The sequence below is a fragment of the Cetorhinus maximus genome, chromosome 26 (assembly GCF_964194155.1).
Source record: "Cetorhinus maximus chromosome 26, sCetMax3.hap1.1, whole genome shotgun sequence".
Lineage (NCBI taxonomy): Eukaryota > Metazoa > Chordata > Chondrichthyes > Lamniformes > Cetorhinidae > Cetorhinus > Cetorhinus maximus.
Genome location: NC_135904.1, coordinates 16564491 through 16592337, shown reverse-complemented (window position 1 = coordinate 16592337; position 27847 = coordinate 16564491). Strand labels below are relative to the sequence as shown.

General features: G+C 39.7%; 1 protein-coding gene across 3 annotated transcripts in view; it reads left to right on the top strand.

The window, feature by feature from the left end:
- Positions 1-27847, top strand: part of tmod2 (tropomodulin 2) — a 66415-nt gene that overhangs the window by 25474 nt on the left and 13094 nt on the right. For 2 of the 3 annotated variants that reach the window (XM_078530227.1, XM_078530229.1), the window contains exons 2-3: positions 4304-4504; positions 6181-6337. In XM_078530227.1, coding sequence (XP_078386353.1) covers positions 4379-4504; positions 6181-6337 — 283 coding nt within the window. In that variant the 5' untranslated portion in view covers positions 4304-4378. Of the gene's footprint in view, positions 1-4300; positions 4505-6180; positions 6338-27847 lie in introns of all 3 variants that reach the window. The other variant, XM_078530228.1, reaches the window with a different exon arrangement.

The window sequence follows — 27847 nt, the reverse complement described above, 5'->3', positions numbered from 1 at the left end:
TGCAATTCCAAGAATTTAAGAGAAGTACTGAAGCTCTTCATTGACTGTATATGCAATCGCTTTGGAGACTCTCTCTACTTGCTAAATAAAAAGAATCAGAATTGTTTTGCATCTGAGCTAAATGTTGAAAAGCATTTCCTTAAACAATATCTATGGTAAATCAATGTAAGCATGCTGCTGAACCAGTGTTAGCTGGCTACTTAGCTAAGTCCATTTTCTGGCTTGGCTCATTTAGATTGATTATTAGATAAACACTTGAAGGAGAAGATTTTGCAGGTTTACTGGAGAATAGCAAGAGAATGGATCTAATTAGCTGTTTCAAAGAGCCAGCATTGGCACCATGGAACAAATAGCAGGCTCCTGTCGAGTATCATTCTATGATTCTACACATTAATTCAAACAGTTTTAATCCATTGCAGTTTTTCTCCCAAGTCAGTGCAATACCATGCTATCCACCACATTCCCAGGAGTCCTTGCTGTTTTTCAATACGGACTAATCAGGTTGTTTCATGTAACTTCATGTAATGAAGTTCTGACGTTGGTGAACAACGTAACATCAAATTAATTTTTATCACATTTACATAAACCATGAGTATCTGTCTATTTATTGCTGTGCATGCATTATTTATATACATTTAAATTATTTTTGTCTAAACGAATTTGGGACTGAAGTGTTCTGCAAAGGACAGTTTAAAAAGTTGATGCAGAATGAAAATCCTCAATTTCCAAAATGAGCTAGAGGTCGCTAAGACTCCCAGCAACAACATGGACTCTTAAAATAGGCTCCACAGCATCTGAAATGGGAAAGAAAACTGGCTTGGTACACACCCAAAGTGAAATAATTTATCTCCTCCTCTCTGTCCTCCAATTAAAAAAAACTGAGGCATCAGTGTTAGATCATAGCAGACTTCTGTGAAGTATGCTTCCGTTTGTTCCATGTTTCCCAAGCTGGCTCTTTGAAACAGCTATCCAATTAGATCCATTCCCTTGCTTTTTCCAATAACCCTGAAAAATGTTCTCCTTCAAGTATTTATCTTTTTGAAAGTTATTATTGAATCTGCTTCCACCACCCTTTCAGCCAATGCATTCCGGATAACAACTTGCACCGTTTTTAAAAAAAAATTTCATGCTGCCTGTAGTTCTTCTGCTATTTAATTTAAATCCGAGTTCTCTGCTTACCAGCCCTTCTGCCACTGAAAAGTTTCTCCTTATGCACTCTATCAAATCCCTGCATGATTTTGAACACCCCTATCACCCTTAACCTTCCCCGCTTTGAGAGCAACCCCCCCCTGTTTCTCTAGTCTCTTTGTGTAATTGATTCTGCATCTTTGGTATCATAGATGTTGATGTCCTTCCTTAAGTGTGATGCCCAGAATTGGACATGATACTCTATCTGGGGCCTAACCAGTGATATATTCAGGTTTAGAACGATGTCCTTATTTTTATAATCTTTGCTGTTTACAAAGCCAAGGATCTAAAATGTTACTATCAGCATTCTCAATTTGTCCTTCAACCATTTGTGTATGTACAGCCAGGGGTCTCCATGTCCTTGCATCCCCTTTGAAATTGTACCGTTTTGTTTATGTTGTCTCTTCTAATTTTTCCCTATCAAAATGCATCACTTCATACTTCTCATTTAAATTGCATCTGCATGTTTTCTGCTCATTTCACCAATCCTCCTGAAATCTGTTACTGTCGTCTTTGAGATTTTTGTGTCACCTGAAAACTTTGCAATTGTGTCCAGCAGCCACAAGACCAGGACTCTAAAATGTATAGTTACAACCGCGTTATGCTCCCGGGTGAGGGGGGATGAACTGGCTCCCCTTTTTTATTCAAGCCCTTGGTTGGCCTCAACAAAGTGAATTTAAAAAGGATCCCTTCCCTCGAGGATACCTTTTCCCAGTCCAAATGTATTTATGTTTTAAAAGGAGCCAATTTAACCAGGCTCTCTTGAGCCAGAGTGAGTTTATTAGTTACTAAAATGCGAGAAAAAAAATAGTAAAAATGCAGCACACATACAGGCAGATTAGAAATGAGAAGAGAGTCCAAAAATAAAAGTTGAAGATAAATGAATCAGTCCTTTGGCTCCTCTGTGAGGAGCCTTTTCGACTCTGGCTTTGCTGACTTGTGACTTGTCTCCAGCAGTCAGAGAGACACTTTTTCACCTGCTAGCACAGGAATGCCTAGTTGATGTTCTCCAACTGTGACCTTCACAGCACACATTAGCACAGTAGAACTAGAACACCAGACTAGCACACGGACCAGGGTGTTGCAGTTGGCTTTTAACCCCTTTTCTTGTGTATCCTTGGAAGGGAAAAACAAACGTCTTTTACCCAGAAACTGCTTTCTTTCATCTTATGCCCATAGCCTGGGATATAACTCAACAGGAAGTAGTTTCTGCTAACATGGAAATCAGCCTTTATTACCTCCGCAACCACAGGAGATTGCAGTTCAGTTTTTGCATTGCATATTTTCCTTTGAAGTGCCTCTGTCTGAAGTAGGTCTTAACACCTTTTTAGGTGTGATATTCTGTTCTTTCTAGACTAGTTGGTCAAGTGTAATCCACATAGGAATTTTCCAGCAAGTGGTTACTTTACAGTTTCAGTCAGCATTTGCTTGTAAGTCCTTTTTAAAAAAAATGCATGCCTTACTTAAAAGTTCAATATGTCCGTAAGTAATTCGGGGATATGATCCATGGGCATGACCATATATGAGTAATGCTCAGAATAAGGACCACAGGAGGTATCAACGTACACTTCAAATAATATTCAAACTTGTATTCACTTGTAAACTGTTGATGTCTCTTTTTTTGTTTGGTGGAAAAGAGAGGAGAGGGTTGAGTATGATGTGTTATATGGAATGTCAGGTGCTGGGGTTGGGCAGTAGAAAGATTTTATTATTTTAACATTATTCAGTGTTGCAGTATTCAGGTACTGGCAGTTCTTCAATTTCTAACTAATGGTGTGAGGTTAAATTGGCACTTTTAAAGGTGCTTTTTTTTTTGGAGCCAGATGTTAATTTGATTTTCCTGTATGACAGCCATTATATGTAGTACGTGTTTTCTATTTTGGATAGGAAAATGTTATTGTCCTGACAGCAATCTACAATGATTAGACTTGTCAGTAAAAGCAATGCATTGGAAAAAACACTAATGAAACTTTATAGTTCACTTTCACTTTAGCCCACTTATTGAAATCATTAGCTGCTTAAAAATAACTTTACATTGTGCCTTTCACAATCTAAGGATGTCCCAAAGTGCTTCACTGGCAATTAATTTATTTTACAAGTGTAGCTACTGTAGAAACTCAACCTGAATCTCTGGAAAAGAATGCTGAGGTGCTAGATTTTATCACGTTATAAGCTTTGGAGATATGAACAACAAACAAAGAGACTATTGATAAGTTGAATGCATTCAAGATGTGGACAAATAGGTGGATGTTCCACATATCGTACACAGACAGACTAATGAGGAAATGCTGGAAGTGGCTGAAGAAAAGAGGAAATTAGTGCATAACATCAGGGTAAAAGGATGCAATGTTTTGGCCACGTCATTAGAGCCAACAGTTGATAGACGATTATGGGAAGGAAATATCGATGGAAAAGGCAGGAGAGGGAAGCAAAGGAGAAAACATGACTGATATAATGGACTGGATGCAGTTGACCTTTGGAATGTCTAAGAGGTGCACAGGTCGGATAGAGGTGGAGGTGGAGATGAAGATGAAGATGACATCAATAAACAAACTGTTCTAATGTTAGGAAATATGGCAACCAATTTGTGCATGGCAAGGTTGCATAAACAACAGTGAGAAACGATTAGATAGTAAGATTTAGTGACATTGATTGAGGAATAATGTTGGCCAGGACATGGGAAGAATTTTGCTTCATGGAGTAGTTGGGATCCTTAACACCTACCTGAGGGCAGGCGCCATCTCACTTTAATGCCCCATTTGAAAAACGACAACCTTGACAGTCCTGCTATGAAGCATCAGCCTAGATTGTGTTTAAGTATCAAGTAGGTTTGAACCTAAGTCGTTTTGGCTGAGGCACAAAAGGGGGCCTTAGAGTCAAGGCTGACACGTGAGGCTCCATCATTTGGCTTATGTAACTGTTGATGCTATCTGCAAAGCAATTACAATACTGCTTGCTTGTGGGGAAATTTCTTTATCATATGTTTGGAGAAAATGTTGACATTTCTTTTAGACTTGTTTTGTAAACTTCAATCCCCCCCTTTTCCAGCATCAGAATGTATTTTGGGGAAGCTTTGCATTGGTTTATAATCTGTTTTTGCAATTTCCTTCAGCAGAAAGCTACACACCTGGTTACACGTTGAATTGTTAGATTGCTGCAGATTAAGTGACAACAGGTTACTGTTGAAGAGATGGCGCTGCCATTCAAAAAGGACCTGGAGAAGTACAAGGATATCGATGAGGATGAGCTTCTTGGCAAACTTAGCGAGGAAGAATTGAAACAGTTGGAAACTGCCCTTGAGGAACTGGATCCAGAGGTGGGGATTGAAATTCTTGTTTTTTTTTTCTTCTCCAGAGATGAAGTAACATGTGTTGGAACTTGGTATCGCTTCAAAAAATGAGCTATTCAACATCTATTTTTGGAAAAGTTAAACAAGTGGTAATCATCTGAAGTTGGTTGATAGAAATGTTTAATAAAATTTCAGGAAAGATTCCAATCTATTTAAACCATTGGATGAAGCAACCTTAAACTCACTACTAGAAGCTTATTATCTTCCGCTTATGTTATGTAAAACAAGCTGGAAATGTTATGAGACCATTTTGCTAACATTTCCCATTCCCTTATCCTCTAGCTGCCCAATGATAACGTTTTTCCCCAGATCTTTGATTTTAGGCATTTTCCCACAGCTACCTAGCTGTTCAACAATTCAGTGGAATGGAAAATTGAACTCGTGTTCCGTTCTTCACCACCCAGCAGTTGCCATGCTGCCGCACTTGATTTCATTTTGAGCAACACAATTATATGATAACCCATTGCAGCAACAATAACTTGTATTAAATTAGGGAATATGCAAGAAACCAGAATTGGCAGAGTGCAGAGATCTGAGGGTTGTAGTGTTGGAGGGGTAAGGTCATGAGAGATTTGAAATCCAGATGAGAAATTTAAAATTGAGGCATTGCCAGACTGGGAACCAGTGTTAGATCAGTGAGCATTAGTGTGATGAGTGAACAGGGCTTGGTGCAGGTTAGGATGCAGGCAGCAATGCTTTGGATGACCTCTAGTTTATTTGTGCTAGATGGAAGGCTGCTCAGGAAAATGTTGGATTAGTCAAATCAAGAGGTAGAAAAAGCATGAATAAGGGCTTCAGCTGCAGACGAGACGAGGCAGGAGCAGAGTTGCATGATGTTAGAGTTGGAAATAGGCAGTCTTGGTGATGGTGTGATCTGAAACTCATCACTGGGTCAAATATGACACCAGGTTTGTGAGCGCTTTCTTCTGCCTTCTGTATTCTTCTTCTGTATTCACACCAGTCACCAGTTCATGAACATTTGGACATTGTACTACAGCACTGAAACATATATATTCTGACAATAAATTTAATATGCTAATAATTGTGAAGGGAGGAACAAGGAAGAAAAACAAAAGGTAGAACTAGGCTCGCTTCTATATTTGTAACATTTCTATTTTATCATCAAACAATGTCTTCAGTGGAAGCCACATACATTTTAATATCAAAAACAAAAACAGAATTACCTGGAAAAACTCAGCAGGTCTGGCAGCATCGGTGGAGAAGAAAAGAGTCGACGTTTCGGGTCCACATGACCCTTCAACAGATCAGTTCTGTTGAAGGGTCGTGTGGACCCGAAACGTCGACTCTTTTCTTCTCCACCGATGCTGCCAGACCTGCTGAGTTTTTCCAGGTAATTCTGTTTTTGTTTTGGATTTCCAGCATCCGCAGTAGTTTTTTGTTTTTAGTTTTTTGTTTTTATCTTTACATTTTAATATTCTGAATCTAAGTTTCATATTCTGTCCAATGTTATTTTACAAGCTAATGTATATTTAGAGAGAGACCAGCATTACTTGTGCTATTTGTAAAGCTTGAGACTCTTTTTAAAGTGTGCATGCTTTTGCGTGTGTATCTACATGTTTAAATTGTTTGATATATTGTTTTGTTCAGACTTCTAAAATAGTGCATTTTCTCTGATGTTCTAGCATTCACTGCTGCCAGCAGGCTATCGTCAGAAGGACCAGACTCTCAAAACCCCAACAGGCCCCTTTGATAGAGATCAGCTTCTAGCATTCTTAGAGAAGGAGGCATTGGAGTATAAGGACAGGGAGGATTTTGTGCCTTTCACAGGGGAGAAAAAAGGTACTGTACAAGCCTTACTAGGGGCTGCAAGCTCTCATTGTTCTCCTGCATGCTTCTGTCTTCGGGGAGGGAATTAATGATGAATTTTAAAAAAAAATAGAGACCAACCTCAGTTTTACTATTTCGACTTACAAATTAAGCAACTGCAGAGGGATAAAACCACATTCAAATACACGGCAGTTTTAATTAATCACTTCATCTGACACTGTTTTAAAAAAAAACCTTCATTATGACATTTAAACATTTCATTTAAAAGAAAATTCACTATTTTTAATGTCAGTGCTCATCATATTTGGTAACTGAAAATTTTTCAATTTTTTTGTATGCACATTCTAATAAATTGTTAAAATACTTTGACATTGTTAAAATAATCTTCCAAGGTTCAATACTTCCCAACGTCTGTGATTTAAATAGAATAGAAAAGTATGCTCTCCATCTTAGATAAGATTTTGTATGGTAATGCATTTATTTTTAGACATTAAATGGAAAACATTTGTTTCATTAGGGCATTTAGCAGTCAAAGAAATCCCCTGAAGTAGGAACAATCTGAAGTTTGATTACAGGAAGGGTAAAATTATCTAGAAATATTTTGCATTAATTGGAATTGTGCAGTCCCTGTTGCTGACTGTCAAACATGTTTTAAAAAATGCAAAGATTCAATTACGCTGTAATACAATCCATATGAGAGCATTTGAAACATTCCTACAAGGCATCAGAAATGTTAATTACAGTATTTAAATATGTTGTAACTGAGGCGAAACAGATTTTAAAAATTATATAATGGGATTTGGTGTGGTTACCATCTATTATGTTCGTTTTTTTTCCTCAGTTGATGAGAAGTGTTAGTATTGGTTGGAGGTGTGTATTTAACTCGAGACGAGTTTTTGCAGAAGTAACTTTAACCCCATTAGGAGATGTTAGAAGTGGAAAATTCCAAAGCATAGCTGTATTAAATGCACACTTAATACTCTAATTAATCTCTTATTCTAAGCAATTTATCTTGACTACTTCATAGTACTGGCATTTCCAACCAGTGACTGCCAAATTTTTAGTATTTTCCTCCGTTTCGAGTAACGCTGAGAGTAAGCTTCCCATGACAATAGTACAGTTTTTAAAGGCAGAGCTGCAAGATCTCAAAATTGGGAAGTAAAATTCCCAAATGCTTACAAATTCAAAATCTTTCTAATTACAAATCTGCTGGGATGATTGGATCTAGGCGTCAGTCCCTTTTGTTTTTGAGTGCTTAGTGATATTCTTCAAACAATCATTTGTCTAGAATGGAAATCCCCAAGTTTGAGATTAAAGCCATGTTTTTACTGAGCAATAATTTAAAGTCTATGTTTGCATAATGTTAGGTTCCTGAAATGAGATCTGTGTTTGTGTGTGTGTCTTTGTGTGTAAACCCATACATTGCCTTGATATTTAGGTGCAGACTTTTCCAAAAAATATAAATGAATTTTAAGACCATTTGGATCAGAACACTTTCCACACATTTTGCCCAATTACAGAATATAAATAACATGTTATAAAAGTATTTTGCTAGATTTCAAGTTTTAAGTGGGGTGTAGATCTGTAATTTTGTCAAAAAAAACTACTTTTAAACACATGGTTATACTTGATATCTTCCACCCCCTGCCTCCAACCCCCCCGACTCTCACCCCTGAACTCTCAGCCCAAGCCAAGTTCCATTAATAAGCCCATAAGAGCTTTTTACTTGAATGGAATTCTTGTAACTTTTTGTGGCTAGCAGATTAGCACAATTTATTTACTTTGACTATCCTTGAGCTTTCTCATTCTTTCATTGATGCTCTACAGCTGAAATTGATCCTTTTGGGTCTGAAATTTGTTGCGATCTTAGAGAACAGTAACTTTTTTTTTAAGAAGTAGAAGAAATCTGAAATCCTAGTTATTCACAAAGGATGAAGCTACAAGATTACATTGATTAAAGCAGAAGAATTTTTATTCTAAAAAGAATCAAACAAAACAAACAAAATACATTTTAGTTAATCAACTATACTGTAAAATCCTGTTAACTCTGAATTAACAGGCAAATTGCAGTCCATTATAAACTATAAATTGCACATTAAATGGCAGATACAACTGAGATAGATCTTACAAATTGGCTGAGCAATCAACTCAATGTATAGATCATCAACCTCAGCCACAAAGTCCTTCAAAACTCTGTCTTCTTTCAGCATCTCCACTAGGAGCTAGCCTGATTCCCAGTCTACATGCACAACTAACCTGAGTTCTACGGGCACAGTCTTCACCAAAATGGGTCACGCCTGCAGAACCTCCAACTTGGTTTCGATGGCTTCAGTCCACCAATGTTATGCAGTTGTTTCTGTTACACTAAGATTTGTTTATTCTCAGATTCTGGATCTAACCTCCTCTTCAGCTTGCCTGTACGACACAACCACTCTCATCAATGTCCACTGAGCTCCGAGGGTTCTCTCTGCCCTTTTATATGTTTGAACCAGTTTCAGTCTCCCCAAGAAGTGTTGGTTTCTGATCTCGCTTTCAGTTTTCGTTTCCTTAGGGTGGAATTTTACACCAGCGGGATTTTATGGTCCTTGGAAACTTTTTTTGACAGGATGAGGGTGTTGCGGGCTAGGCCAGCATTTATTGCCCATCCTAATTGCTCTCGAAGGTGTTGATGAGCCGCCATCTTGTACTGCTGTAGCCCATGTGGTGTAGGTACACCTACAGTGTAAGGGAGTCCCAGGATTTTGACCCAGTGACAGTGAAGGAATGGCGATACAGCTCCAAGTCAGGATGGTGTGTGGCTTGGAGGGGAACTTGCATCTATTGGTGCATCTGCTGCCCATGCCCTTCGAGATACTAGAGATCACGGGTTTGGAAGGTGTTGAAGGAGCCTTGGTGAGTTGTTAAGTTGCATCTTGTATATGGTACACACTGCTGCTGGCGGTGGAGGGTGTGAATGTTGAAGGGGGCGGATAGGATGCCAGTCAAGCAGGCTGTTTGTGCTGGATGGTGTTAAGCTCTTAAATGTTGTTGGAGCTGCACTCATCCAGGCAAGCAGAGAGTTATGCTATCACACTCCTGACTTGTGCCTTGTAGATGGTAAACAGGCTTTGTGGAGTCAGGAGTCAAGTTACTCGCCCAGAATTCCCAACCTCTGACCTGCTCTTGTAGCCACAGTATTTATATGACTAGTCTGGCCCAGTTTCTAGTCAATGGTGATCCCCAGGATGTTGATAATGGGGGATTCTGTGATAGTAATGCCATTGAATGTCATGGGGAGATGGTTGGATTCTCTCTTGTTGAGGATGGTTATTGCCTGGCACTTGTGTCGTGCGAATGTTACTTGTCACGTATCAGCCCAATATTGTCCAGATCTTGTTGCACGTGGACGCGGACTGTTTCTGTTTCTGAGGAGTCTCTGATGGTGCTGAACGTTGTGTAATCATCAATGAACATCCCCACTTCTAAACTTATGATGGAGGGAAAGTTATTGAAGCAGCTGAAGATGGTTGGGCCTAGGGCAGCACCCTGAGGAACTCCAGTGATGTCCTGGGACCGAGATGATTGACCTCCAACAACCACAGCATCTTCCTTCGTGCTAGGTATGACCCCAACCAGTGCCGCTTTATTCCCATTAATTGCAGTTTTGCTAGGGCTCCTTGATGCCATACTCGGTCAAGTGCTGCCTTGATATCAAGGGCAATCACTGTTACCTCACCTCTGAGTTCAGCTCTTTTGTCCATGTTTGGACCAATGCTGTAATGAGGTCAAGAGCTGAGTTACCCTGGAAAAACCCAAACTGAGCTTCAGTGAGAAGGTTATTGCTAAGTGCCACTTGATAATACTCGACGACGCCTTCTGTCACTTTGCTGATGATCAAGAGTAGACTGATGGGGCAGTAATTGACCGAGTCAGATTTGTCCTGATTCTTGTGGACAGGACAGACTTGGGCAATTTTCCACATTGTTGGGTAGATGCCAGTGTTGTAGATGTACTGGAACAGCTTGACTAGGGGCACAGCTAGTTCTGGAGCACAAGTCTTCAGTACTACTGCAGGAATGTTATTAGGGCCCATAGTCTTTTCAGAATCCAGTGCCTTCAGTAATTTCTTGATATCGCATGGAGTGAATCAAATTGGCTGAAGACTAACATCTGTGATACTTGGAACTTCAGGAGGAGGCCGAGATGGATCATCCACTCTGCACTTCTAGATGACGACAGTTGCAAATGCTTCAGTCTTGTCTTTTGCTCTGATGTGCTGGGCTACCCCATCATTGAGGATGGGGTTATTTGTGGAGCCGCCTCCTCCAGTGAGTTGTTTAGTTGTCCACCACCATTCATGACTGGATGTGGTAGGACTGCACTTAGATATGATCTGTTGGCTGTGGGATCGATTAGCTTTGTCTATCACATGCAGCTCCTGCTGTTTGGCTAGCAAGTAGTCCTGTGTTTTAGCTTCACCAGGTTGACACCCACTAGGAGGGTCAGTTTGCTTTCTCGGTTCCCCTGCACAATTAGGGCCTGTCTCAAAAAATACAAGCTTTGAAACTACAGATTCCATCACAAGATGAAGATGGAATGAAATTCCAAAAGTGATTACCTTAGTTTTTCTGCCCCGAAACATGGACTTGACTGAGGTTTCAAATGTCATGGATGCTTTGAAGACTTCCATTTTGGTGGAGCTACTGGAGCAATGTCCGCCAAACCAGAGCTTCGGTTTCTTAAAATCGTAGTATGTTTACGGAAAAGAAAGAGGCTAGTTGGCCTATTGTCTGTTTTTATTGGTCGGATTGCATCGGTCACGAGAACTAACTTAATTCCAGGGGCATTTCCTTCAAAGATTTATATCAAATCAAAAAATGCATGTGTTTCAAGCAACCAAACATTCTTGCTTTTGTTGCTTTTTCTTGGCCATTGTGCCTTATGTAAGGTTTGCTCACCTTGCTAGAATCTGAAGAGTTTTTTATTTACACAAATTTGTTCCAATGTGGCATGGTTTTACATTATTGTGCACTGGATGTCTGACATAGGATTGCATACTAGTATCCTCAACAGGTTAAAGGTTCTTCTATAAACACCAATGATGCATGGCACACCAGCTAACTTTTTGGGGGTTATCAGAATCTTGTTGCTGATATCAGCTAAATCTATCTTTGATAAAGATAATTGCAAAGGTAAGAGTTTAGACAAAATAGCTGATTCCCAGCTGCACAAATGGAGCCTTGTGACTAACATGATGTGGCTTCAAAATTCTTAAGCTTAAGAGCCTTCCAGATTAAAAATTTTCCAACTCTAACATTGTACACATTTGGTTCTCTGGAGTTATGGTGATGACTTCACTTCCTCTAGAAGAAACTCCTTTCTGATAGATGCGTCGGGGATGTGGAGCATTACCTATAGCATAGATAAATTTGTTACTTACGCATTATAGAGTTAAGCATTGAAATACAGCAATCCTGATGTAAACCTTGCCTTTTGAGATTGCAAGTAGCAAGTGGCTTTAACCCTTTGTCAATCATTGAGTTCCGCATGAAGGTGTCCATTCTTCCCAATGTAAACATTGAGGTCAGGGATAACTAAGGATCTGAACAGTCCTCACATACTTCAGTGAGTTGAAACTATTTTTCTCTGCTGAAGTCAAATGGCAACTTAGAAATTTTTATGTAAAGATAATTATCTAATACCAGTGTAATTCAGTACTAGAGAAGCATCACAACCAGATTTCCAACTACGCTGAGGAAACGAATGAATACCTAGCTTCAATAGGATATCATGTTTGCTAAATTCATAATGTAGGCTTCCAGATGTGCTGGGAAAACTGAATTATCAAACAGCATGGCCAAAAGGGCTAGAAACACAATGTCAATTCAGTTCCAGGTCTGAGAGATTCTCTGCACACGGCATAATTCCCAATATTCTCCAACCTGTCCAATTGATTTTATCCTTTAAACCCGTGTATGATTCTAGTGAATTTGCCTTTTATGCTTTCCAAGGCTGATATACCTTGTCCTGAGATTTGGTGCCCAAAACTGAATGCAATACTCCAGATGGGACATGACCAATTGAAGCATAACGTCTTCACTTTTGAAATCCTACCCCCTTGAGATGAAGTATACTGTTAACCTTTAATTACTAGCGCATCACTAGTTTTTGGTGATTTGTATACAGGACGCACACTTCTCTTTGCTCCTCCACAGCTCCTAGTCACTCACCATTCAAAAAAAAAATCTAATTTTTATTTCTCAAATATAAATATTAATTATATTAAAAGCCTGAGGCCCAATATATATTTCTAGAGGATTCCTTTCCCCTGACTCCTTCACGCTCAACTCCAAGTGCATGGAGCACACTGACTTTTGTCACTAAGATTTCAACCATACAATCAACTGCCCTGCTGCTTCCCTCTCTTCCCCCTAGCCCACCAGGCCAAACTTTCTCTAAGGTGCACCCCTTCCCTAGCCATGAACTCACACATTTTTGTAGTTTGTCCCCTCTTTCCAATCATGCTCTCTCCAAGCTCAGCTTGTCCATGAAAACTATCTGCTGCTCCCCAACTTAATTCCTGCTAAACTGCTGACCACCTGACTTCACTTCCTAGCTCCGATGTCAACTGATATTGTTAACTGTTTCTCTCTTGGATGCTGCCCCCACTCCTTCCAATTCTGCAGTGATCAGCCCCTCATAAAACCAGCCCTTGACCCCTCTGGCCTTTCAAATTATCGCTCCATCTACAACCTCCTGTTTCTCTCCATTGAGCATGCTGTCACTTTCCAAATTCTGAACGTCGTTTGAATCCTTCCGATCAAATTTCCTCCCTTCCTCAATACTGAAACGCCTTTTGTCAAAGTCATGATGAGCAGAGGCAGGAGTGGAGTCAAATGATATTGGTGGTAGAAATAAGTGGTCTTAGTGATGATGATTAGCTATGTGTTCAGAAGCTTATCTCGGTCAAATACTACACCAAGGTTGTCAACAGTCTGGTTCAGCGTCAGGCAGTTGCCAGGTAGAGGAATGGAGGCTGTAGCTAAGGAATGGAGTTTGTGGCGGGGTCTGAAGATAATGCTTTTGGTCTTTCTGATATTTAGTTGGAGGAAATTTTTGACAATCTACTCTGAATGAGGGACAAGTCTGACAACTTAGACAGTGGCCAAGAGAAGTGGTGGTGACTTAGAGGTGGATGTCATCAATGTAATTATGGAAACTGACTCAGTTTTTCTTTCTGGTACTGCTCCAGTATGTAGTTAAGAAATAGGAAGGGGCTAAATATAGATCCTTACCAGACACGAGAGGTAACAGGAAGAGAAGCCCTTGCAGGTGATTCTGGTTACAATTGGATAGATAAAGGAACCAGGTGAGCGCTGGATAGCAGTAGAGGGGTGTTGGAAGAAGATGGTTCATTCAGCTGACTGCAGCCAGGTTGAAAAGTACAAGGAAGGATTGTCTCAGACATTCCCTTCAAATTCTTGGGCAGAGAACCAACAGATCCTAGAGATTTATCTATGTTGAGTGCCACTATTTTCTCCACTGCCATCTTTAAAATTGATAAATCAATAAGTTACTCTGACGCGTTTTTAAGTTTCCTTGTACCGCTGGTATTTTGTCCTTTTCCTTCACTGTGAAAACAGGACTCATCTAACAAACCTGCCATTTTCTTGTTATCCATTTATAATCTCATCTGCATCAATCTTTAATTGGCTGGCCTTTACCATTCTCTTTCTCAATATATTTTTTAAAAAAAACTTTTTGCTGTCTGCCTTAGTAGACAGTGATTAACTAAGCGAATCTGCCCTTTTTTAACCTCCTTCCTTTATCCCTCGCTGCCTAACCTACGACAGCTTAACATGAGAATTGAACCTCAATCACCTTACTCATTCCTCAGTGCTTTTGAGAAGATTGGGCAAACTCCTAAAATATAAAGTATAATTTCATATGCTAATAGACATCGCACAACTTGGAATGGATGGAGCTGTTAACAGGTTCACATACTAATTGTCATTTACTTTGAAGATTATTGTGTCTATGCTGTATAAGCTGGCACTTAATGGGTTGAGCACCAAGATGCAGGAAATCTTTATTTGGCATATATCACCTGCTAAAAAACTATATATTTTTTTAAATTTCAGACTACAAGAATGATGGCCAGTGAATTAAGGGTATCAATAGCCAATGTTGTAAAGGTCTATGATCCTCGGCACCCCCCCCCCCCCCCCCCAGCCAGCCAGCCAGCCAGCATTTTTATATCTGAACAAAAACCACCATTCATTTCACTGCTGTGTGCAAATTAGCTGCAGCATTTACCTGTGTACCCGTGATTACATTTCAGAATTATTAATTGGCTGTGAAGTACCTTGGTGTTTTGAAGGCATGACCTTTCTTTCTAATTTATTGGTCTGACACTTGTCCAGGTTGAGGAGGAGGAGGAGGAGGGGAGGGGGGAGGAGGAGGAGGAGGAGGGGGGAGGAGGAGGAGGAGGGGGGAGGAGGAGGAGGAGGGGGGAGGAGGAGGAGGAGGGGGGAGGAGGAGGGGGAGGAGGAGGAGTGGGAGGAGGAGGAGTGGGAGGAGGAGGAGTGGGAGGAGGAGGAGTGGGAGGAGGAGGAGTGGGAGGAGGAGGAGTGGGAGGAGGAGGAGTGGGAGGAGGAGGAGTGGGAGGAGGAGGAGGAGGAAGAGGGGGAGGAGGAGGAGGAGGAGGAGGAGGAGGGGGAGGGGAGGGGAGGGGGGGAGGAGGAGGAGGGGGAGGGGGGGGCAGCTAGTGTCTCCCCATTTTAGTATCCAGCTTATGTTTTTAACCTGCATTGCTCTTGCACAGTCAGTCCTAAGTGTTACTCTGGATTACTCTTGCAGATATTTTTTCTGGCACCCCTATTTGCTTTTTACAAGTTTGAATCTATGCCCTTTCTGCTATAACTTATCTAACCATATTCTGGATGTCACTTTTCTATTTTCATTTCATAGCTTATAGACCTATTGCTGCTGTTTATCATGGCTAAAAATCTTCAATTGCCCTAGTATTCCTTCATATCTCAAATAAAAATGATATGGAGTGTTTATTTTGCTGCATTAAGCTCATAGGGCTGTTGAGTGTCTAATGGTAGCAAATATCTAATTTTTGAGTTAAGTAACTACTGAAATAACTGGATGGTTTATTTGTGCTGTTTCGAAAAAAATGGTGCACGTGAACTTTTCTAATTATTTTGAAATGAGTAGGCCCTTCAGCCCCTCAAGTCTATTCTGCCATTCAGTCAGACCATGGCTGATCTTTGGCTTAATTCCATCTACCCACTGGAATGTAAACTGGATTATCTAGCAATCTGTTCTCTATTCTTTTTGACCTACAGTAGTTAGTTATTTGGAAAGAACATATTTTTCCTTCAGTACTGCAGTATCAGTACTGCATCTCTTGTATCTATTCTCCCTCTGTGGAGCAAGGGTAACTAGAATGCACAACTAGATTTGACTAGAGAGAGTATTACATAGGAAAAAGCATCTAATAAACCCTCCCTGAATTACAGAAATTCTGTTGCATGTACTAAATAAAGGAACATGTCATGCATGGAGTACCTATTTAGCATGATGCTGTTTACCTTGGTTAGATTTACATTCTAATGTTTTTTCTTCATGAATTATGGTGGTGATGCATGGACTGTTAAATGCCAACCTTGTGTTGCATTTAAATTTATTGTTCCTGATTAAAGGTAGCCTTTATTTTGGATACCTTGCATGCCTCTGCTGTTTCTCTTATCTATTGTCCTTATTTTGCTGGATTTCTGTATTTGCTAACCTATGCTCTCTGCTGCGCATCCTAATGCCAACCACAGGAGCAGCAGCTGCCACTGCCTCTGCCTCAGGTGAGACTTCCTCAGTTGAAAAATTTCGTTCCTGATCATTTCTTTCTCCACTCACACCACCACTGCCTTTGGTTAAAATTTGAACATTTGATTACTTATAGCTGTTCATTTTAATGTCCAAAGACTAAACTGGGGTTATTGGTAATACAGTTGAGCTTAAACAAAAACTCTTCTTTCACTAATATTTTTCTTAAATCATACCATTTCAAATATTTGTAGCCATATTTTTTTAAACAAAGCAAACATTACCTCATCTGTGGCACTAGTTTGGAGGAGTTGAAAGTGACATTGCAATTGACCAAAATTGCTAAATGCAGTACTGTTTGTTGCTAAATTTATGTATCTTCAGATAATGAATGGAATCTTGTTCTCATGCTTTTAGACTTGCTAAGTGACCTCAACTGTTTCCCTGATGTCGTTAAAAACTACTGAAACTTCTGATCGTTATGTAAGGAGGATCCCCGAGTGATTTCATTTGTCTCTACTTTCGTATCTCACCCCCATCCTCATCATCCTTTTCCTGATTTTTTTTTTTGTGTGTGGGTTGTTCAGAATGTGGTACTTTATCTGAATTGTTAGTATTATCAATAGCCTGGATCTGATTTAACAGCCTCAATTACTTAACTTACTCAATGATATAAACTAAACTAGAATGGGAAAATTATTCAACTGACCCATATGTTTGTAGTTAGAATGCTGACTGGATTTGGCATGAAATTTGCCTTGCGTCATCAACATAATATGCTTGTGATTTGAAACAACTCTTAAATTTTAAGCTGGAAGCATATTAATATTGGGATATAGGGCAAATGCTTTCAGCAGGATTTTTGTAGCTTAATGTAATGTAGCCTAATATGATTTGTAAAGAATGTTGAGTTGGCTATCTGTAATAGTTTTTTTGTAGTGTTGGCAAAAACAGTATTTTCAATGTGGCCTTTGAGTACTTGCCTCTCTGGTATTGGTTTGGTAGGTAAGGTAAGAACTTTGACTCCTGATCTCAGCTGATGGTTGTGGTGGAAATTCCTTAAAACCAAATGACTAGTTGGAAAGTGGTTATAGAGAAAGCCAGAAGGGAGAGTTCCTTTCGCTACACTTCCTATATGCCTACTTATCTATACTTTGCAATTAAATTGATAGTGTGACCAATTCTTGCCAAATGCTGCAGGAAAAATTGAGATTTTATGTGAACAGTCCTTGTATACGTTTTATATCTTTAAAATATTTGAGGAGTTTAGGACCATTACATTACTGTGCAAGAGCCTCAGACTAATTGGTCTGTAATGCAGTTTTTATTAGCTGAGTAAATTCTTGAAAATGGTTTTAAAATCTAAAAACTTGGTTAATCTTTATAAGACTAGTTAGATTCAGAATGTGGTAGATTGAATAACAAAATTTCAAGTGGAAGTGAGAATTTATAAATTATATTTTTATAAAAAGTTCAATCTAAATTTAATATCTGCGAAGCAGGTACTTAACCCAGATCAGGAATCTGTTGGTTATGTTATTAATGACCACTGATGGGAGCATTAGCTTTCAGCATGTCTCACTGTTGCACCTTTACCTCTGTGTAGTTGTTTTGTAACCATTTTGCTTACCCTTTCTGTAACATAAATATCACTAAGAGGATGTTCAGCTACAAATCAAATATTCTCTAGAAATATAAGTAATGAATATTAGTAATATGCTGTCAGTTGGCAATATCCTTATACTCAGTCTGGGTATGTGACCAATGGTATTTGGCTAATATCTGCAGATTTTTAAAATGTAAAATATACAACAATTGGGGAAAAATCGACAAAAGTAGTTCAAACTAATGTGAACCAAGAGTGCAAAATATTGAACTGTCAGTTGAAAGAACCAGTTTCAATCCCAGCTGCGACTGACCCTTGTATTTGTGGAGCATTGGGGAAGGAAAAGAGATTAAAATAGTTAGCCTCACCCTGGTCAGCCATGGGCCAGGAAAAAGTGACCATTAATGTTCAAATATTTGAGCTGATTGGAGTGATAGTATTGATGTCTGGATTATGTCTATAGATTGACCTTTATTTTGGCATGCATGTGAAAGGTTTTCATTCCACAGAATGTAACTTGCATACCCTTTTTTTTTGTAAATATGATCACCTTTGAGCAATATTTGAGTAATATTTAATTCGTTTATTTGCCAAAACTGCATTCTTGCAAAAGTAAAAACAGATTTTGCTTGAGGTTGCTAATAACCATACCAATGCTTTCGTGGGAGAGCACAGATTTTGAGAAACCATTTATGTCTTAAAGCTATCAGGTAATTACTGGAAAAGCATAATAAAATTCAAAAGTGATTGCAGGCTAGAATGATAAGACGCTTTTGAACTCTTGATCTGGACACATTGCAAACAATTTGAAGGGCCTTGCGTATGGGATAGGGATGTTATTGAGAGATTATAATGTGTGTGTATGTATGTATGCATCTTCCCTCCCTCCCTCCGGAGCACGAGTAGATCATTCAGCTCCCCAAGTCCGTTTCGCCATTCTGTTAGATCATGGCTAATCTCTATTGTTATTCCATCTACCCACTGGAATGTAAACTGGATTATCTAGCAATCTGTTCTCTATTCTTCCTGATTTAGAAAAGTTAATCCAAATATGAAGAACTGCTCAGTGTAAGAATGAGAAGAGATCTTAAGAAAATAATTACCAAGACTTCGATTTGGGGTGCCTTGTTGTATGGGGCTAAAATGTGGACCTTGAGAAAAGCAGACTTCCAGAAGTTAGTTGTGAAAATGGTTCTGGAGAAGGATGGTGCCGTTCAGTTGCAGAAGTTCCTAGCAAGGTGGAGGAGAAAAGATCATTAGTGAATACCAAGCAAAAAAAATCAATGTTGGACTGACCATATTCTAAGGCATGAGAACTTGCTGAAGGAGTTAAATTGAAGGAAGATTAGAGGGATGTACACCAAGAGGAAGAAAGAGAATGATGATTTTGGACAACAGGAAATTGAAAGTAGGGAGGCTTCTATGAACAACTGAAGATGAAAGCGCAAGGCAGCAAGCTGTGGAGAAATGATTAGGGAATCTACCCTTAGGCAGATCGCTACTACAATTAACTGGAAAAGGCATGTTTTTCCTTTCAATATCTGTAGAGAATCTCATGTACATCTATTTTACCTTTGCGAGGCTAACAGTACAGGTTTCAACATGCATTTCAACCTCTGGTTACATTTTGAAAATCTTTACGAGAATATGAAGTATATATTTTCTCGAGCAGTTCTAAAATATTTAAGCAATATTTTGGGTAATTTGAACTCTTACACAAAAGGATGTAGGGCAGTTTGTGGTGGTGGATGTGCTAAAGCATTTCAGTGAAGAGAAATAGGCAGTTATTAGTATAATACGAGGTGATCAGAGTGAGATTTTTGGAGAGGCTTTTGAGGAGGTGACAGAGGGTGAGGGACCAGCTAGTGTAGGTCATATAATGCTGAAAGTTCTTGCTGGTGGGTATGTGGTGGTTCACAGCAGGTTAGACCAGAGAGTGGAGGGCATGAGCTGGGACATGGAGCTAAAAGATGCAGGGCTAGAGTGAGGGTCCGCTCCATCTTTGGATTTACCAAAGAGGATGAGCAGCTGGAATTGAGTGTTTTTGGTTCAAATGTGTGTGCGTGAAACCATAAAGACTGAGGATTCATTATCATTTCATTATTTGATTATAATCAAATCAGACATATGCAAGACTTCCTGTTTATATAGACTTCAGGAACCTGCAGGGCTGGCTTTCTGATGTTTGTTATTATCCAGTAGAAAATGTTGAGGCTGGAAATGTACAATGGACCAATATTTTAAAATCTTTCAAGCACCATCAGTTGGATAACCATATGTACACCTAAGGTTTGTGTTCTGTGAGAAGCGATTATCATTCCAGACTTACAAGCTTCTTGATCCTACTGTTCTGGCATTTAGTTTCCATTGAGGCTGTTTACTGCTGCATAGCATTTCTAATGGTTTAACTTTCGAAATCTCCAAACGTTTGGGCCATGCACCATTTATCATTCTTTATAATTGATTCATTGACACATACCAATCAACACTTCAGTTTTAGGATATAATTCTGGATTTTCTTACTTGTAGCATCAAACTGTTAAGTTATATAGATGGTGCAATTAGTACTTGATATCAGTTTTGGCATTATAGCATCCATGGCAAATTATTTTGATTACTGTACTTCTATCCATCATAACACATCTGAGTGATTGCTAGTTGGGCTAGATGCTGCAAAAGACAACTGAAGATTGCATGCACTTGGTTTATTGTACAGCCAGATCTGATTTATCCAAATCTCATTGCCCCAAATATCTGGGGATCTGAACAAGTTTCAGGTCAACAGCCACTTTCCATTATAATTACTTTTGCTAATACAAAACCCTGTAAAATTCTGAATCCAAATGGTACAATCTTTGTAGTAGTAATCAAACTTTACTGTCCTTGCTAAGACTGTTGCCAAGTTATCCCTCCTAATTATAAAACCTCCCAAAGTAAGATTTTTTTTTTGTAAATATCAAGTTTCTTATTGCCTAGTTTTCCTGTCATTAGAGAATAGGCAACTGTAGTTGTACCATAGTGCACATTGTTGCCAGTAACAAACTGGCTGTGCATTTAATGTGCATTCCATTCTTACACTTAAATCATTTAAGGGACCATGGAAACATTAAGAGTTCGAATACTGCAGGGACAGGTTGTGAAGCTTGAATTTGATTAATTCTGTCAGTTTGTAGGCTGGCACTTGAAAATGACCATAAATGCTGCTATTTTGTGATTTTAAAACACAGTTAGTTCACTAATATCCTGCAGGAAGCGAAACTGCCACTCCAACCTGTATGGGCCTATCTTTGACTCGGATCTAGTCCCACACTATGCAGTTGATGTTAAAGCCCTCTCTTTGATTTATCAAGCCATCTGATCGAAAGAGCAATTGCTGAAGAGTATTAACCACCTTTTTAGCACCTTGGGAATTGTAGCTTTCTCACTCAACATTAAAAATAAAACTTTTTATAATTCAGTTTTTAAATATTTGAAGTGGGCAAGGTAAGAGTGTATGTTTTTGAATATTACATTAGCTGCTTATTATATCTGTCCATATTTGCTCTTTTTTATTCAAATTAGGAGGAATAAAATGGTTAATGTCAGTTCTGTTTCACTTGTGTTCAGTAATTGCAGGACTACTAGGCAATTTGATAAACGAACAGTGTGTAATTTTTGAACTGAGTATGGAATTAGTAACTTGATTTGACATTTGCTCTCTTGGCTCTTCATTTCCATTAATCTGGTGTTGACTTTCAATTTGTAAAGTAAGTGGGCGTTCATAATATATTCGGATAAACCCGGCCTGACTTTATTCCAGAAGCTCTCTCATATTTTTGATTCATTTTTGTGTAATTTCTGCATCCAGAGGCAGTTCTTAAGAGACTGATCAACAGGAAACAATAATGCAACCAATTTATTGTCATTTAAGAACTGATTCTTCCTGCAACTAAATGTCAATTGATAGTAGCAATCTGTTGCAGAAATAGTTTAAGCAAGGATGGCCAAGATTATTAAAATTTGAGATTAACAAGATTACGTTCAAAGTTGTTTGTCTGTGCAGCTGTGTAACTATAATGTGTTTAATATGTTTAAGGACTTGATAGATTTCCATAAATATAGACAAGAATAATAGCAAGTTTAACTGAAGAGCAGACCTTGGAATAAACTCTTAGCTAGGGTGTATTCATATACTTTCTTTAAAAATATAATAGTTTAATCATTTTGAATTTGGCGCACATGTGGTAAGTAACTCTCGTCCACAAGGAACCATAGGCATCTCTTTCTCTGAGATAAGTGTTTAAATAGCTTGAGAGGCTCCACTCCACACCAAGCCTGGGGCAAGGCAAGGAGGCAGCCCTCCTTGAACTACCACAGCCAGTACAGGGTTTGAACCTGCACCACTGTTGTTATTCTACACCACTGGTGTTATTCTGCACCATATTCTAGATGCACATATAAAAGTTTTTAAATATGCTTGCATGTAACATCTTACATAGGGCTCATAACCAATAATAGAAGTTATGCAACTTTTTTCAAGTAGAAATCTTCAGGCAACTTTTCTGTATAAAAGTCCTCCCCCAACTTTACAACATGTCATCTATTCCATGAAAGGAGTTTATTCATCCAAACTTGGGATGGGAGTGTTCTGGGTTTTGTTCATTGTTCTAGAATAGAAACATCGAAAATAGTTCAACAAATGTTCCATTCTTTGTATGAATGGCTTTTTAAGCTCATTTCTAGTTCATAACTCTCTAAACCTTGATGCAGTGACTTCTGAAAGTCACTATACATAACTACTAGTAAGGACTTCACTTGAAAAAGATACTTAGTTTGCTAATTTCCTTGTGTGGGAAGACTCCAAAATGCGTATACTTTCTTGAAATCAGAAATGCTTGGAATTGCAAGCTTTTGAGTAAATAAAGAAAATTACCTTTTTACTTAGGAACTTAGGAGCAGGAGTGGGCCATTTGGCTCTTTGAGCCTGCTGCACCATTCGATAAGATCTTTGCTGATCTGGTTGTGGTTGCAGCTCCACTTTCCTGTCTGCACCCCATAACCCTTGACTCCCTTGTCTAACAAAAATCTATCTAATTCTGCCTTGAATAAATTTAAAGACCCAGTCTCCACTACCTTCTGAGGAAGAGAATTCCACACACTAATGACCCTCGGAGAAAAACTTTCTCCTCATCTCTGTCTTAAAAGGGTGACCTCTTATTCTTAAACTATGTCCCACAAGAGGAAACATCCTCCCAGTATCCACCCTATCCAGTCCTCTCAAGATCTTTGTTTCAATAAGATCACCTTTCATTCTTCTAAACGCCATTGTGTATAGGCCTAACCTGTTCAACCTGTCTTCATAAGATAAGCCCTTCATTCCAGGAACGAGTCGAGTGAACCTTTCCTGAGCTGCTGCTAAAGCAATTATATTTTTCTTCAAATACTGAGACCAAAACTGCACGTCTGAAGGATTGGAAATGCTGCGACTTCATAGCTTGCCCCTTTCACCACCGAACCTCAATTTAAATTCACCTTTCTCCTTTACCGCTCCCCCCAATCTGTTTCAGCAGGGAAAGCTGTCTTTTTTAAGACTAAATATGGTTACTGTGTGAAGAGGAAAAATTAGTGAATCAGCAGAGTGTCCTTTCTGACAGGTGAGATAATGATGAGATGTTTGAGCTGAAGGGGCTATAGCAATTTACAAAAAAGGATGAGCTTGTTGGACAATCTCAGACCTTCATTAACCTGGTGATTACATGGAAAATAGGAATAGGGATATATTGTTTTCTCATTGCATGTTCTTAAGTCCTTTCTTGAATATTTTAGACCATAAGACATAGGAGCAGAAATTAGGCCATTCGGCCCACCGAGTCTGCTCTGCAATTCAATCATGGCTGATAAGTTTCTCAACCCCATTCTCCCGGCTTGTCCCCGTAACCTTTGATCCCCATACCAATCAAGAACCTATCTATCTCGGTCTTAAATACACTCAATGACCTGGCCTCCACAGCCTTCTGTGGCAATGAATCCCATAGATTCACCACTCTCTGGCTAAAGAAGTTTCTCCTCATCTCTGTTCTAAAAGGTCTTCTGAGCGGCTGTGCCCTCGGGTCCTAGTCTCTCCTACTAATGGAAACATCTCCCCCACGTCCACTCTATCCAGGCCTTTCAGTATTCTGTAAGTTTCAATCAGATCCCCCCTCATCCTTCTAAACTCCATCGAGTATAGACCCAGAGTCCTCAAACGTTCCTCATATGTTAAGCCTTTCATTCCTGGGATCATTCTCGTGAACCTCCTCTGGACTCTCTCCAGGGCCAGCACATCCTTCCTGAGATACGGGGCCCAAAATTGCTCACAATATTCTAAATGTGGTCTGACCAGAACCTTATAAAGCCTCAGCAGCACAACGCTGCTTTTATATTCTAGTCCTCAAAATAAATGCCAACATTGCATTTGCCTTCCTAACTACCGACTCAACCTGCAAGTTAACCTTAAGAGAATCCTGCACTAGGACTCCCAAGTCCCTTTGCACTCCAGATTTTTGAATTCTCTCCCCATTTAGAAAATGGTCTATGTCTCTATTCTTCCTACCAAAGTGCATGACCTCACACTTCCCCATGTTGTATTCCATCTGCTACTTCTTTGCCCATTCTCCTAACCTGTCCAAATCCTTCTGCAGCCTTCCTGCCTCCTCAATACTACCTGTCCCTCCACCTATCTTTGTATCATCTGAAACTTAGCCAGAACACCCTCAGTTCCTTCATCTAGATCATTAATGTATAAAGTGAAAAGTTGTGGTCCCAACACTGACCCCTGCGGAACTCCACTAGTCACTGGCCGCCATCCTGAGAAGTACCCCCTTATCCCCACTCTCTGCCTCCTGCCAGACAGCCAATCTTCTATCCATGCTAGTACCTTGCCTCTAACACCATGGGCTCTTATCTTACTGAGCAGCCTCCTGTGCGGCACCTTGTCAAAGGCCTTCTGGAAGTCCAAGTAGATAACATCCATTGGCTCTCCTTTGTCTAACCTACTCGTTACCTCCTCAAAGAATTCTAACAGATTTGTCAGGCATGACCTCCCCTTGATGAAACCATGCTGACTTTGCCCTATTTTACCATGCACTTCCAAGTATTCTGAAATCTCATCCTTAATAATGGACTCTAAAATCTTACCAACGACCGAGGTCAGGCTAATCGGCCTGTAATTTCCCGTCTTTTGCCTCACTCCCTTCTTAAACAGGGGGGTTACATTAGCGATTTTCCAGTCCTCTGGGACCCTCCCTGACTCCAGTGATTCCTGAAAGATCACCACTAACACCTCCACTATCTCTTCAGCTATCTCCTTCAGAACTCTGGGGTGTAATCCATCTGGTCCAGGTGATTTATCCACCTTCAGACCTTTCAGTTTTCCTAGCACCTTCTACTTCGTAATGGCCACCATACTCACCTCTGTCCCCCGACTCTCTTGAACTTTGGGGATGTTACTCGTGTCTTCCACTGTGAAGACTGACGCAAAGTACCTATTCAGTTCCTCCACCATTTCTTTGTTTCCCACTACAACTTCTCCAGCGTCATTTTCCAGCGGCCCAATGTCCACTTTTGCCTCTCTCTTACCCTTTTATATATCTAAAAAAACTCTTGCAATCTTCTTTTATATTACTGGCTAGTTTACCCTCATATTTAATCTTCTCTCTCCTTATTTCTTTTTTAGTTGTCCTCTGTTGGTCTTTGTAGGCTTCCCAATCCCCTGGCTTCCCACTGCTCTTCGCTGCATTGTACACTTTCTCTTTAGCTTTTATGCTGTCCCTGACTTCCCTTGTCAGCCATGGTTGCCTCGTTTCCCCCTTTAGTATGCTTCTTCTTCCTAGGGATGAATTTTTGCTGTATCTCCCAAATTACTCCCAGAAACTCCTGCCATTGCTGTTCCACTTTCTTTCCTGTTAGGCTCATCTCCCAGTCAATTCTGGCCAGCACCTCCCTCGTGCCTCTGTAGTTGCCTTTATTCAACTGTAATACCGTTACATCTGATTCCAGCTTTTTCCTCTCAAATTGCAGGGTAAATTCTATCATATTGTGATCACTTCCTCCTAAGGGTTCCTTCACCTTAAGCTCCCTTATCAAATCTGCCTCATTACACATCACTAAATCTAGAATTGCCTGTTCCCTAGTGGGCTCCACCACAAGCTGCTCCAAAAAGCCATCTCGTAGACATTCCACAAATTCCTTTTCTTGGGATCCACTACCAACCTGATTTTCCCAGTCTACCTGCATATTGAAATCCCCCATGATCACTGTAACCTTGCCTTTCTTACACGCCTTTTCTATCTCCTGGTGTATCTTGTGCCCCACATCCTGACTACTGTTCGGAGGCATGTACATAACTCCCATTATGGTTTTTTTACCTTTGCGGTTCCTCAACTCTACCCACACAGATTCTACATCATCTGACCCTACGTCGTTTCTTGCTTTCGATTTAATTTCATTTCTTACTAACAAAGCAACCCCACCCCCTCTGCCAACCTGCCTATCTTTTGGGTCACTTCTAGTTTGAAAAGAACCAAATTTGTTTGTGGAGTCTACCTCAAGCTCAGAGTGAGTGTGTGATTAAAAGCCCAAGGTAAGGGTTTTGTATGAAGTTATGTTGCATCAATAGTAGGTTCTCTACTTAGAATCTTTGTTGTTTGCATGTCTTGGCATCATATCTATGGATCTTTTTACTGCCCAACTGCTTTAAATTTGCCATAGCTATAAGACAACTTTCAACCATGTACACATTCAATACCTATGTGTTTTTTGATTACATCATACATTTTCTGTTCAGGGGCACCTGTGAATATGTTTGTTTATTTTCCACTTGATTGGTGATCAGTTTCATAATAGATGCTATATAAATGCAAGTTGTTTAAATTAATCAACTGAATCCAAGTCATTAATGTAAATTAGAACAAGTAAGCCTCCTGTCATTGATTCCACATGCACCTACTCAGCACTTGCTTATTCCAACTTAGTTACTTTAACGAGAACTTGCAACATCTTATGCAATGACTAACATTGGCTAGGTTTTAGGAACATAGGACTTAGGAGCAGGAGTAGGCCATTCGGCCCTTTGAGCCTGCTGACCCATTTGATAAGATCTGGTTGTGGTCATAACTCCACTTTCCTGTCTGCCCCCATAACCCCCAACTCTCTTGTTTATCAAAAATCTATCTAACTCAGCCTTGAATAAACTAAATGACCCAGCCTCCACTGCTTCCTGGGGAAAGAGAATTCCATAGGCTTAACAGCCCTCAGAGAAAAATTTCTCCTCATCTCTGCCTTAAAAGAGAGATCTCTTATTCTTAAACTGTCCCCTAGTTCTAGTTTCCCCCACAAAAGGAAAGATCCTCCTGGTATCCACCCTATCAAGTGCCTCAAGATCTTGTATGTTTCAATAAGGTCACCTCTCATTATTCTAAACTCCATTGGGTATATGCCCAACCTGTTCAAGCTTTCCTCATGACATAAGCCCTACATCCCAGGAAATGAGACGAGTGAACCTTCTCTGAGCTTCTAACATGCTTGTATCCTTTTTTATAAGAAGACCAAAACTCTACATGGTACTCCAGATGTGGTCTCACCAAGGCCCTGTACACCTGCAGTGAAACTTCCCTATTTTTATATTTCATTCCCCTTGCCATAAGCCTCAACATTCCATCCTATTCACTGCCTGTACCTGCTTACAAACTTTTATGATTCATGTACCAGAATGCCCAGATCCCTCTGTACCACTGAGTTTTGCAATCTTATTCCATTTAAATAATATGCTACTTTTCTATTTTGCCTGCCAAAGTGGACAAGTTCAGATTTTCCCACATTATACTCCATCTACCAAATTTTTGCCCACTCACTTAACCTATCTGTATCCCTTTGCAGACTCTTTACCTCTTTGACAACTTACTTTCCTACCTATCTTGGTGTCATCAGCAAATTTAGCTACCATACATTCAGTCCTTTCATCCAAGTCGTTAATATAGATTGTGAATAGTTGAGGATCCAGCACTGATCCCTGTGGCACTCTGCTAAGCACAACTTGTCAACCCAAAAAGACCAATTATCCCTACTCTCTGCTTCCTGTTAACTAACCAATC